Source organism: Microcaecilia unicolor, chromosome 3, assembly GCF_901765095.1.
Source record: "Microcaecilia unicolor chromosome 3, aMicUni1.1, whole genome shotgun sequence".
NCBI lineage: Eukaryota > Metazoa > Chordata > Amphibia > Gymnophiona > Siphonopidae > Microcaecilia > Microcaecilia unicolor.
This window is the reverse complement of record NC_044033.1, coordinates 100,384,440-100,395,760: the sequence shown is the minus strand read 5'-3', so window position 1 is coordinate 100,395,760 and position 11,321 is coordinate 100,384,440. Positions and strand designations below refer to the sequence as shown.

The window sequence follows — 11,321 nt, the reverse complement described above, 5'->3', positions numbered from 1 at the left end:
CAGGACTCTCCTAGAATATTATTCACACAAGTCTTAGTCTAGGGCACCTGCTCCTCATCTTATGCAGATCTGTCTTCTACATCATAGTTCATGTGATCTCCGCTAACTTGCACTCGCCAGCTCCTCTGCCCTCTTCTCCACTCCGCTATCGATCCTCTTGGCCATCTGCAATGCTTCTGCTGGTGAAGTGAAGACATGGGTTTTGCCTTCATGATGGACCCTCAGCCGGGCCGGGTATAGCAACACAAATCGGACTTGCTTTTTAAATAGCTCCAAGCAGGCTTCCACTTCACCTAAATTTTAATGGGAATTTCTGATGAATCAGGCTTAAAAAAAACCCAATGAATTTTGCAACCCGCTCTTTTATTTTAATAAGGGAGACATTTTTTTAATGGCAATTTTTTTTTTCTCATTTTCTCTCCTATGTGTACAAGTTATTCCATTACACTGATGCATATAACAAATATTTCCACAAATATGGATTGATTTAGAATATTTGCAAAATTTCTCATGAAATGAAAATTGTAGAGGCCAATACTCATTAGTTTCTAGGAGATTTCTAGTTGAGCCAATTCAGCATATCCAGTAATTTAGACATGCTATTAATGTGGTCTGTTGTATCAATGCTATCTGGTTTAAGTTTTAACTTGCCCCCATTATGCTTCTGAGTCTTCCTTATTTTAACCAGTTAACTTTTGGCTGGGTTTGGCCAAAGTCAACTAGTCAGTAGTCTGGGAAATTCAAATTTGAATGTGTATTAATTCCCCAGATAAATCTTTTGAATACTGACCTTGTACTTTTCACATTCTTAGAAATAGTAAATCAATACATTACATGACAGTTCAAGGTCTCCATTGCATGTGATCGAACTGACTGCATAAACCTTTGTGAAACCTAATTTTCAGATGATTTTAAAAGTTATCATTGTGGGGCATTCAGTTATACAGTAATAACTTATTTATAAAAAATGACTTCTAAGTTCAAACATCTTAAAGGCCCTTTCACTACAGTGCGTTAAGCACTTAAAGCACAGTTAACATGGGGAAACAGGCTACTGCACATTGCACTTACTGCACGCTATCTGGCTAACATACTGTTCATGCAGGACCACTTACCACCTCCTAAATAGGAGGCAGTAAATGATCCTACATTAACTCTCAGCAAGTATTGTGTGCTAATGAGATCATTAATGCATAACCTGCAAAAATAAAGCAAAACAAACCCCAAAACTGTGGAAATACCCCGAAAAGGTGCCATGTAAAATATGCAATTACTACATAACAAATCTTGCATTAAGCCATTGTAACTACAAATTATACTGTAGTTTACTAAGGCGTGCTATCGTTTTTAGCGCGCACCAATGCTAGAGACACCCATATATTCCTATGGGTGTCTAGCATTAGTGCACGCTAATTTTTAGCACACGCTAAAAATAATAGCGCACCTACAGCGCGGCTTAGTAAACAGAGCCCATAATTTGTTACCTTGTCCCCGATGTGAATATCAGTGTACAAGCTGTAAAAGTTTGTTAATACTATCATAAAACTATACACAACTGGTTCTTTTGACAGCTTAGTCTAGTTAGATAATGAATGACATTTTACAAAATAATCAGTCAAGATTCTTAGAGCTCAAATTATGGATAAATGTGAAATCCATACATGATACAATTTACAGAAAGAATGCTAGAATGCTTACTTAATATCAAGGTACCGATGCATTAATTTTGATGCTTAACAAGTGTAAATGATTACAAACAGATTTATTGGATATTTCTAAAATAAAAGAAAAATCTATAAATAAAATGTTAAGTGCTTTATTTTTGATAATATTCTTTGGCTGTGTTAAGTGCTTATGGGAACCGAGAAACTGTTAAAATGGGTAAGGCCCCACTACTATTGTTAATCTTAGCACAGAGCTTGTACGATAGTTCATTAAACTGTTGATTGTCACCATTTCCAAATCTACAATATGTTCTCTTGGTCCAGAAAGTGGTTTCATCAATACAAGCATTGCACTGACCCCACTAGTATGCTGTAAAACAAAAGACAAAATATATATATATTAATTTTTAAACAAAAAAAAATATTAATACATGATCAAATATAGAACTACTTTGTTGATGTTAGATATCTCACTACCAGCTTTACAATATGTACAATGCTAATATAAATGTATAATGAATATTGCAGTTAAACAAGACAACTGCTAAAAGAACACTGTTATATTCATGTTTTGATTTCAAAACTAAAGGGTCTATTTACTAACAAGTGATAATGCGTGTTGATGCACATTTTCAAATGTTATTAGTGATTGACCCTACTGCCAATTAATAGAAACCTCTGTAAATGATGGGGCCCTTTTACTAAAATCCACTAAAGTTAGCAGTTGCTGTGGCTTAAGGGAGATTTTACCATACAGAAGCTGCAAATTTTATGTGGCATCATTTGGGGGCGTTCACACTATATTTACTGCAGGTCATGGGTTAACATGAGAGTTAACATGGCACCACTTACTGCCTTCTATTTAGGAGGTGTAATGTGCTAGCTGACTAATGCTTCCATGCCCACTCTCTGCCCTTGCCACGCCCCCTGAGGGAAGAAAAACCTCAATGCGGTCGTGCAGTAGCCATTCCTTATGGGCTTGACACCCTTATTTAAAAAGCTCCTATAAAGCACATTAACATATATTAATGTACACCTCAGGTTAATAAATAGACCCCCAAGACAGTTACTTCCTGTGCCCTCAAATATAGGCTTTTTATTCTTTCTTCTTCCTGGTGAGAAAGTCATGGGACTGAAGGATTCCCTGATTCCCTCCTGTCACCTGCCCCGAGTTGTCCCCCCCCACCACACCACTTTTTCTCCTGATCAAAAAAGTAGCAGGATCAAAAGATCCCCCTAGTCCTCCCATCCAGCTTTTCAATCAATAATGAAGCAGGGCTGAGAGGTACCCCTATGAGGTTACTTGACAGTAATTTGTTTTCTAATTTTATTTTTATCATAAGTTTAGACAAACTCATGCTTAGGACATCATCACAAATTTTAAAAAGAAATCAATACAGAAGGGAAGAAATACTACTACTACTATTACGCCTTGTAGCGCTGTAGAAATGCTAAATAGTAGTAGTAGTAGTAGAAAACGTTAAACAACATTGTGATACCAAGTCCATCAATAGGGGAACTCCCTAGCAAAAAGGATGACAAAACCAGAAGGAAAAGGAAACTTTAGGGGCCCACATGCTCAATTTCATTAAATACGAGTGTGCTGGATATGAGGGGAAGAGAGAGCAGGGCAGGCAATGTGGCAGCGCCAGAGACCAGCGCTGGGAAAAGGCTTCAGCTGGCGGGGGTTGGGGACCCCCACCAGCCAAGGTATGAGTGGTGGCAGTGCTTCAGCTGGCAGGGTTGGGGACCCCCACCAGCCAAGATATGTACAGTGGCAGCAGGGGGTGGGGGGCGGCAGACCAAAATGTGCCCTCCCACCTTGGGCTCTGGCCCCCTCCCACCTCGAGGTCTGGCCACACCCCTGCTTTGGACTCTCTCCCTCTTTGGTGGCCTGATCTGTCCTTAGTAACCTCAAAAAGAGGAAGGCTACTACTACTACTACTACTACTACTACTACTTGACATTTCTATAGCGCTACTAGGGTTACGCAGCGCTGTACAATTTAACAAAAAAGGGGCAGTCCCTGTTCAAAGGAGCTTACAATCTAAAGGACGAAATGACAAGTTGGGGTAGTCTAGATTTCTTGAGTAGTGGTTAGGTGCCAAAGGCGACATTGAAGAGATGGGCTTTTAGCAGGGATTTGAAGATGGGCAGGGAAGGGGCCTGGCGTATGGGCTCAGGGAGATTATTCCACGCATGGGGTGAGGCGAGGCAGAAAGGGCAGAGCCTGGAGTTGGCAGTGGTGGAGAAGGGTACTGAAAGGAGGGATTTGTCTTGAGAGCGGAGGTTACGGGTAGGAACGTAAGGGGAGATGAGGGTATGTGATACCATCAAACAAGATGGTATCACATATTTTTGTGATCACATTTCATCTTATCAAACCCCAATTCTTTCATGCAGCGTTCTTATCTTGTTTGATATTATAAGAAAGTTGATGCACGGCTCCTGTTGAATCATGTAAAGTGAAACGGGTTTGGCCACCGTTGAGCCATAGCTAAATGCTCAACTACTTTTTATATATAAAAGAAGATAATATTTGAGAATAAAGGAATATTTGGAATTTTAATACATCGTGTTGATTATTTAAATATTTAAACTGGACTCTTCACTTGTTGAAGCTGATCTGTCCTTGCCATTTTCATTCTTGGCTCATACTGTAAAAGGCTGCCTGGCTCTGGCCCTACATCCCAAGTACTAGAGTTGCTGTTGAAACCCACTCCAGCCCATCTTGCCGTATACGGAAAACAGACTATAGAAGTCTGACCGGCACTGGCCTCACTTTTCCACTGCTGGAATTGCCTTCTAAGCACCACTCATGCCCATCATTAATGAACTTATAACTGTTGATGAGTTAAGTCTTGGTATGATACTACCCTCTTTCTATTTAGGGATTCTTTGTATCTATCCCACTTATTTTTGAATTCCGTCACTGTTTTTTGTCTCCACCACCTCCACTGGGAGGGCATTCCAGGCATCCATCATTCTCTCTATGAAGAAGTATTTCTTGACATTAATCCTAAGTCTACCACCTCAATTTATGTCCTCTAGTTTTACTACTTCTCTGTCTCTAGAAAAGATTTGTTTGTAGATTAATACTGTTCAAGTATTTAGACATATCTCCTCTATCCTTTCTTTCCTCTAGGGTACACATATTCAGGTCTTCAAGTTTCTTCTCACACATCTTTTGACACAATCTTGATATCATGATGGTGGCCTATGGTTCCACATATGTTAATTGATTTTGCTACCATGACCACTAGACATTATACATTCAGACATTCCCATGAAAGAACTGTTTTAAGAAAATATTCCCAAGTACTCACCCTCAGGTAAAACTCTCCATTTTCATTTCCAGACTTAATCCGGAAAGTGTTAATAGTGTTCGAATAGATAGTAGTAGCCTGAATCTGAAAGATATCAGATGGTACTGATCTTTCAGAACGGATGCTCATATATTTGTATGTAATTGAGTATGGCAGCTCTCGACAAACTGTATTGGTGACTTGGCAAACACAGCGACTGGAAAAAAAAATGTTTAATGCAGTGGGCAATCTCATAAAAAACATTTCAGAATGTAGAGAATGAGAGTACCATGTTGTTCCACAAAAAATAACATGAATTAAATGAAAACCAGCAAAGTAAATGTATGTAAATCTCTCTCATGAATATTCATTGTAGATATCCTAAAATCCTGACTGGCTGGGGTGCCTCCAGGACCAGGTTTGGGAACCACTGCTCTAATGCATGGTTTGAAACATTGGTGCCCAATAATGCCATTTATAAAGGATAACAAATGTTTAAAAATGCAAGTTCTGAGGACTACAAAGGTCCCTTCCTTGGAAGACAAAACATTTTGGTTGCATTTTAGTCTTAACATGTTCTGTCTTACTTTTCAGACATGCGGACATAAGGCTCTTGACAAGGATTTCTGGGGTAACAACGGAATCCACCGAGATAATTCCAGCACATTTCATCTTCTCTACAGTCATGCTGTGTTTCACATTCATTTATATCTGTGAACAACATGGAAAGAATCTTATTAGCCTTACAATAAAGTGATAGCTGTATACCAAGTACAATTTTCTTATCAGTATGTGGTGATTTTTGGCAGTAAATTCCCAAGGACTGATTTAACAAAAATATTCTTTGATTATACTTTCCAAAATTGTGGAAGAAAAGGAAAACGACAGGGAAGGAAACATGGAAGGTTATTTTATAACAAATGCCTACTTTATAACATGTAACCCAGCAGATCCCAAATTATAGGTCGAGACCCCAAATAGGGTCACATGATTGATAGATGGGGGGTCATAGAAACAGGGTTGTGGTTCTCCCTTCCTCTGGACCTCCACTGTGATCTATAACCAGTAGTGACAATCAGCATGAAGACTATGAGTCAGTGAATGTTCACAGGCTCCGCCCTCTCCACCATTGTGCGCTTCCTGCATAGTACTGGGGTCAGTGAAAGTACATTGACACACAGGGCCTGTGCTAACTGCTACTGCTGCTGCCCGTTGCCTTTATGCTTTGGATAAGTAGCAGGAAGAGAGAGGAGGGGTGGATCTGTTATTTTGTTTTCAATCATCTGGGGTCATGTGAATTTTTATTATATTAGATAAAAGTCTGGGCAGCACTGATGTAACCCCTAGGGTAATTTGATAAAAGTCCTTGTTAGACAACACAGGTTTTACCTACAGAAAAAGAAGTTTATAAAAGCGCTCCCCTTAAGGGTGTATAATAAAATGGATCCTCAGAGCAAACTGTGCACTACTTTGACATGTAAGGTTTTCATCCATAACAAAGCAGTTTTATGTTGATTATTGCCAAGCAAAAATTATGCACAGAGATTTGTGCCTGCTTTCTCTTCATGCAGTCTTTCATCACAAAACGATGCATCTAGTTCAGCGTCTCACCCTAGCACTGCCCATGGGATCTCCTCTTGTGCTGTTGAGAAACATTGCATACTTTTACCTATGGACAAGGTGGGCAATAATCAAAGATCCCATTTCTATTTATAAAAGACTGTTTCACACACAGATTTAATTTAAATTAATATTGACATTTTTAACCATTTTACCCAAGGTGCATTGCTAGAGATGTGCATTTATTGAGCAAGTATTCAGTTCATTTGATTGCCTAATACTTGTACGCACAAATTACTTATACTTGTTTACATCTATGAATTAATGTTTGTATATAATACATGCACAAAAACAAATAGGGGAAACGAACAGGAAATAATGTCTGAAAACTGGGAACAATTCATTTAAAAAGGAGCATGGACTGAACATTTATGGCAATGCACACACCTGCTGTAGTTATTACATCTTACAGAAAGAATAGATGAATAATCAGTGGTGTTCCTAGGGGGGCGGACACCCGGGGCTGCGCCCCCCCGATGCAGCGCGGACCCCCCCCGGGTGCACGCCGCTGGGGGGGTGCCGCAGTGCGCGCCTGCTCAGAGTTCCCTGACTTCGCGCGTTCGCTGCAGCTGAGCTCCCTCTGACCTGGAACAGGAAGTAACCTGTTCCAGGGCAGAGCAGAGGGAGCTGCAGCGAACGCGCAAAGTCAGCGAACTCAGAGCAGACGCGCGCCGCGGCACCCCCCAGCAGCGTGCACCAGGGGCGGACCGCCCCACCGCCCCCCCCTTGGTACGCCACTGTGAATAATAAATATTACAATAAGCAGTTCCCATCTGCCTTTACATCCATCATTGAAACTTAGCAGAACAATTCTATAAAAGGATGCGTTAACAGCTGCATGCTGATTATGTAACCTGCTCCCCATGGCTCAGCATCCCCACCAGCAAAGTAAAAGAGAATTCAGGGGAGACCCCAAGCTCACATTTTGGGAGCCAGTTTGTAAAGTAGCCATGGGGCGGGGGTGGGGGCAATTTAACAACCGGCTCTCAGAATTCTTAAAAATTTAACAAATGGCTTTTGGGAGCCCTTCAGAGCCTGCTCCAGCACACCACTGAATGGGTCTCTGCATGTTTGATGACTTTCTGAGTATCATACAATAGAAGCATGCCAAACAGTATCAAGCCACCATAGATTGCTAGCACCAAATGCTGATATAGGAGGCGGGAACATGCCCCCAGGTCTCATTGTACAAGTTAATGGTAAAATAACCCATCTTAAACAGGGAAGATATCAACATGGGCTACTGTTAAGTTGGGTTATTTTAATACAGGATCTCATTGCATAAAATGGGACCTTGTGCTAAAATAACCAAACATGTAAAATAACCCAACTTAACATTAGCCCATGTTGATAACTCTCCCCCCCCCCCCCCCCCCCCGTTACTAATAAATTGGATTATTTTTGCACAGGGTCCCATTTTATGCAAAGAGATCCTGTGCTAATATAACCCATCTTGTGGTAATATAACTCCACTTAACAGTAGCCCATGTTGATAACTTCCCCCCTTAATGGTAATCCATGTTGATAACTATGCCCCTAATTTGGGTTACTGGTAAATAATCTAATCTAATCTAAGTATTTGTAGTCCGCTTAACCAAATATGACTCAAGACAAATAACAAAGCATGATTATTGGGCCAGAATCCCAGGAAAACATAATTCACAGCAAAATAAAAATAATAATTACTATTGAGAAAGTTCTAGAATATACCTACCTATTTTTTCAATAAGTATTGATAAAATAAATGTGTTTTCAAACAAAGCCTATAAAGGTAATAATGCACCATGCAGATATACCAAAGCTTAGTAAATAGACCTTTGTGTGTCTTTCATTGTTGATTTTATAGATAGAAATCCAGATTGTTGTGCACAGAAGCAAGTAATTCTCATGGGAACAATCATCTGTATAGATGGTGACTAGTTTTCTCAAAACTTATGTCTGTAGATAAAATACTGCTTTACCTGCAGGGATGGCTTTGAAAATTAGTCTCATCACCAACACTCTTACCTTGACACGATCTGGTGCCTACCAACTGGTATCCATCAGGACATATGCATGAGAATCTTCCTGGTTCATTCTGACATTGGTACTGGCACATATAACTAGAAGTTCTACATTCATCAATATCTGCAAATTGAGTAACAAAACATACCGAATTACCTATCGATGTATGATTCTCCTCATATTGTGCTTTTTTTAGCATAACTTCACTAGCTTTCTTGCTACTGTGAAAAAATGTACATTTCCACAAAATACCATTTCCTCTTTCTTATTCCCCTGCAAACCTAAGCCCTTAAAATTCAAGAGTCAGAGATACATAATCATGAGGGATGTGCATAGGCAAAAACATTTGGTTCATTTTTGGAAAAAAAATCCCCGTTCCCCCCCCCCCCCCCCACATACACACATTTGTTGAAGTTTGTTTTACATGTTCATTTTAAGAAACTTTTTAGTATGCATTAGAAGTTTTTAACACCCACAAATCGACTTTATGCATATCAGTTCATAGGTTAACACATGTTAAATCAATTTTGGGTGCACTAAACTTTTTAAGATGTATTAACAAACTGAATGTGTGCTAATTGAATGCACATTTCTACTACTCAACAATCCACGCATGAGGTGAGGCTTTGAAAGATTTACTGTGTTGATATTTTTCCTTATACTTTCTTAAAAAGTAATTGACCTGTGAATATTCTGCTGGATTCCATATAGTATACCTAGAGATCTGTGCTGAAATCCAGGCGTATTCTATAACAACGTGTGTAACTTAATTGGCTTAGAAAGATAATCAACGTTGATAACAGCACTTAACAAGCAAAAATGAGCACAAATTGGCAATAATTAGAATTTACGTGCACAACTTGCTAAGCATATTCTGTAATGAGCTGCACCTAAATTCTAATGTGTGCAGTTCAAAAGGGGTGTGGCTGTGTGCGTTTCATGGGTGTTCCAAAATTCACGCGTGTAGTTATAGAATATACCTAGGTGCATGTAAATCTATGCGCAGGGATTTACGCCATGTTTTTGTTAGTGTAAATAGAGGTGAGTAGTTTTAGGCACTGGGATATCAACTTAGTGTATCCTATATATTCCGCACCTAAATCTAGGCACCACTTATAGAATATGCTTAGGGGGAAATGTTTATCGCACAGATTTTTTAGGGGCCTTATATGGAATCTGGTCCATTATGGGCAATACACAAATGATCCCTACTTGGAGATTAGTGTTATTGCTCACAATTTCTGAATTTATAATTCAACATCTTTATGAGTTTACACGTGTCCAACAAGTTCATGTAATTTCTTATCTTTTAGAAATTTTGCCTCAACAAAAGAATATAATTCATTGCAAGCAGGTCAAGTAATCATATTATAATACTATCTCACTAATATGAATAATGAGGAGGATATTAAAATCCAGTAAAGCTATGCAAAAACTAAAAAAAGGTTAACTGTAATAACTGTGCAGTAACCATTGGGGGCATGGCCAGCATCTACCCAAGTCACCATACAGACTGTTACTGCATGTTAAAAGTGTATCACTGATAGTATAATTGCATCTGTGCTAAGGGGAGTATAATAAGGGGCTCTGCCATAGCACCCTCTATATCAATTGAAGAACCCCCTCTCCCCCATCCCCGGAATGCATCAGCAGGCTCCTCGGCATCAATTAAACATCCTCCAACACCTCAGACCCTCTGCCCCCCCTTGGAAGTCTACTGCAAACTCCCCCCTCCCATCAAGATTACAAGACTCTCTTGCCCTTTCAGCAGCCTTGATTTAAAATGGCAGCAATGACCCCTAGAAGCTGCCAAATAATCAGTGCACACTATCTGCAACCATTACAGTTAGTGCTAACTGCAAACATTGTCCATTCTCCATCACTTTCTTGTCCTTGCCATAGCAAGCAGTCAATAGGATGATGTATAAGGAAACATGACCCCTAGTAGTATTAGAGTGAGGCTATCACTAGGGATGCCATTTTGAAGACTGTGGATCTATCCTGCCCTAGGAGTACTGGACCTTCAAATACAGGGTTAATAGGCCCCGAGGTTGGAGGGGAATCCTCTCGGGGGGTGGGGGCATGTCAATTGGGGGTGGGGGGAGTGTAATTGGGGACGAAGGTGTTGATCAAGAGGATGGCGTGTGATCAGGCAAGTGACGGTGCTGATGGGGTTCATCGGGGGGGGGGGGGGGGGGGAGGAAAACGGCACCACAGCCCCTTTAATCTCAGGCCTGGGAGCATAAGGCTTTGAGATCCAGTGCTTTCAGGCCTCTGGAATAATGCTGATTGCTTCCAGAACATTAAGCAGACCAACTTCTGTGATGTAGCTGGTGAAACATGGAAAATGTGGCAGTTGGACCCTGGATACTTAAGTTGTGTTCCTGAGATGTTCTGAGAGAAGAGGACATTTCTCTGGTAAGTGAACATTATTTTGCTGTGTGCTTTGGTAACTTAAAGATTGGGGTTTAAAACAGGAATTGTAGGTTATTGATAAAGACAGAATAAAAAATAAAAGAGCAAACTTTATTAACTAGTCTCCATACCCTTTTCCTCATAGTTTTAGAACTTGAGCTTTCTGCCACACAGCATTAAAAGAAGGTACAGCAGGGCCTATATCAACGAAAATGATAAAGGGGATGGGACGACTTCCCTATAAGGAAAGGCTAAAGCGGCTAGGGCTCTTCAGCATGGAGAAGAGATGGCTAAGGGGAGATATGATAGAGGT

At 40.1% G+C, this 11,321-nt stretch overlaps 1 protein-coding gene across 3 annotated transcripts in view; it reads right to left on the bottom strand.

The window, feature by feature from the left end:
* Nucleotides 1–1,796: 1,796 nt before the first annotated feature.
* EFEMP1 (EGF containing fibulin extracellular matrix protein 1) overlaps nt 1,797–11,321 on the bottom strand; it is a 127,797-nt gene continuing 118,272 nt past the window's right edge. For all 3 annotated transcript variants that reach the window (XM_030196207.1, XM_030196209.1, XM_030196208.1), the window contains 4 exons: nt 8,597–8,716; nt 5,557–5,680; nt 4,991–5,186; nt 1,797–2,034 (listed from right to left, as the gene is read on the bottom strand). In XM_030196207.1, coding sequence (XP_030052067.1) covers nt 1,873–2,034; nt 4,991–5,186; nt 5,557–5,680; nt 8,597–8,716 — 602 coding nt within the window. In that variant the 3' untranslated portion in view covers nt 1,797–1,872. The remainder of the gene's footprint in view (nt 2,035–4,990; nt 5,187–5,556; nt 5,681–8,596; nt 8,717–11,321) is intronic.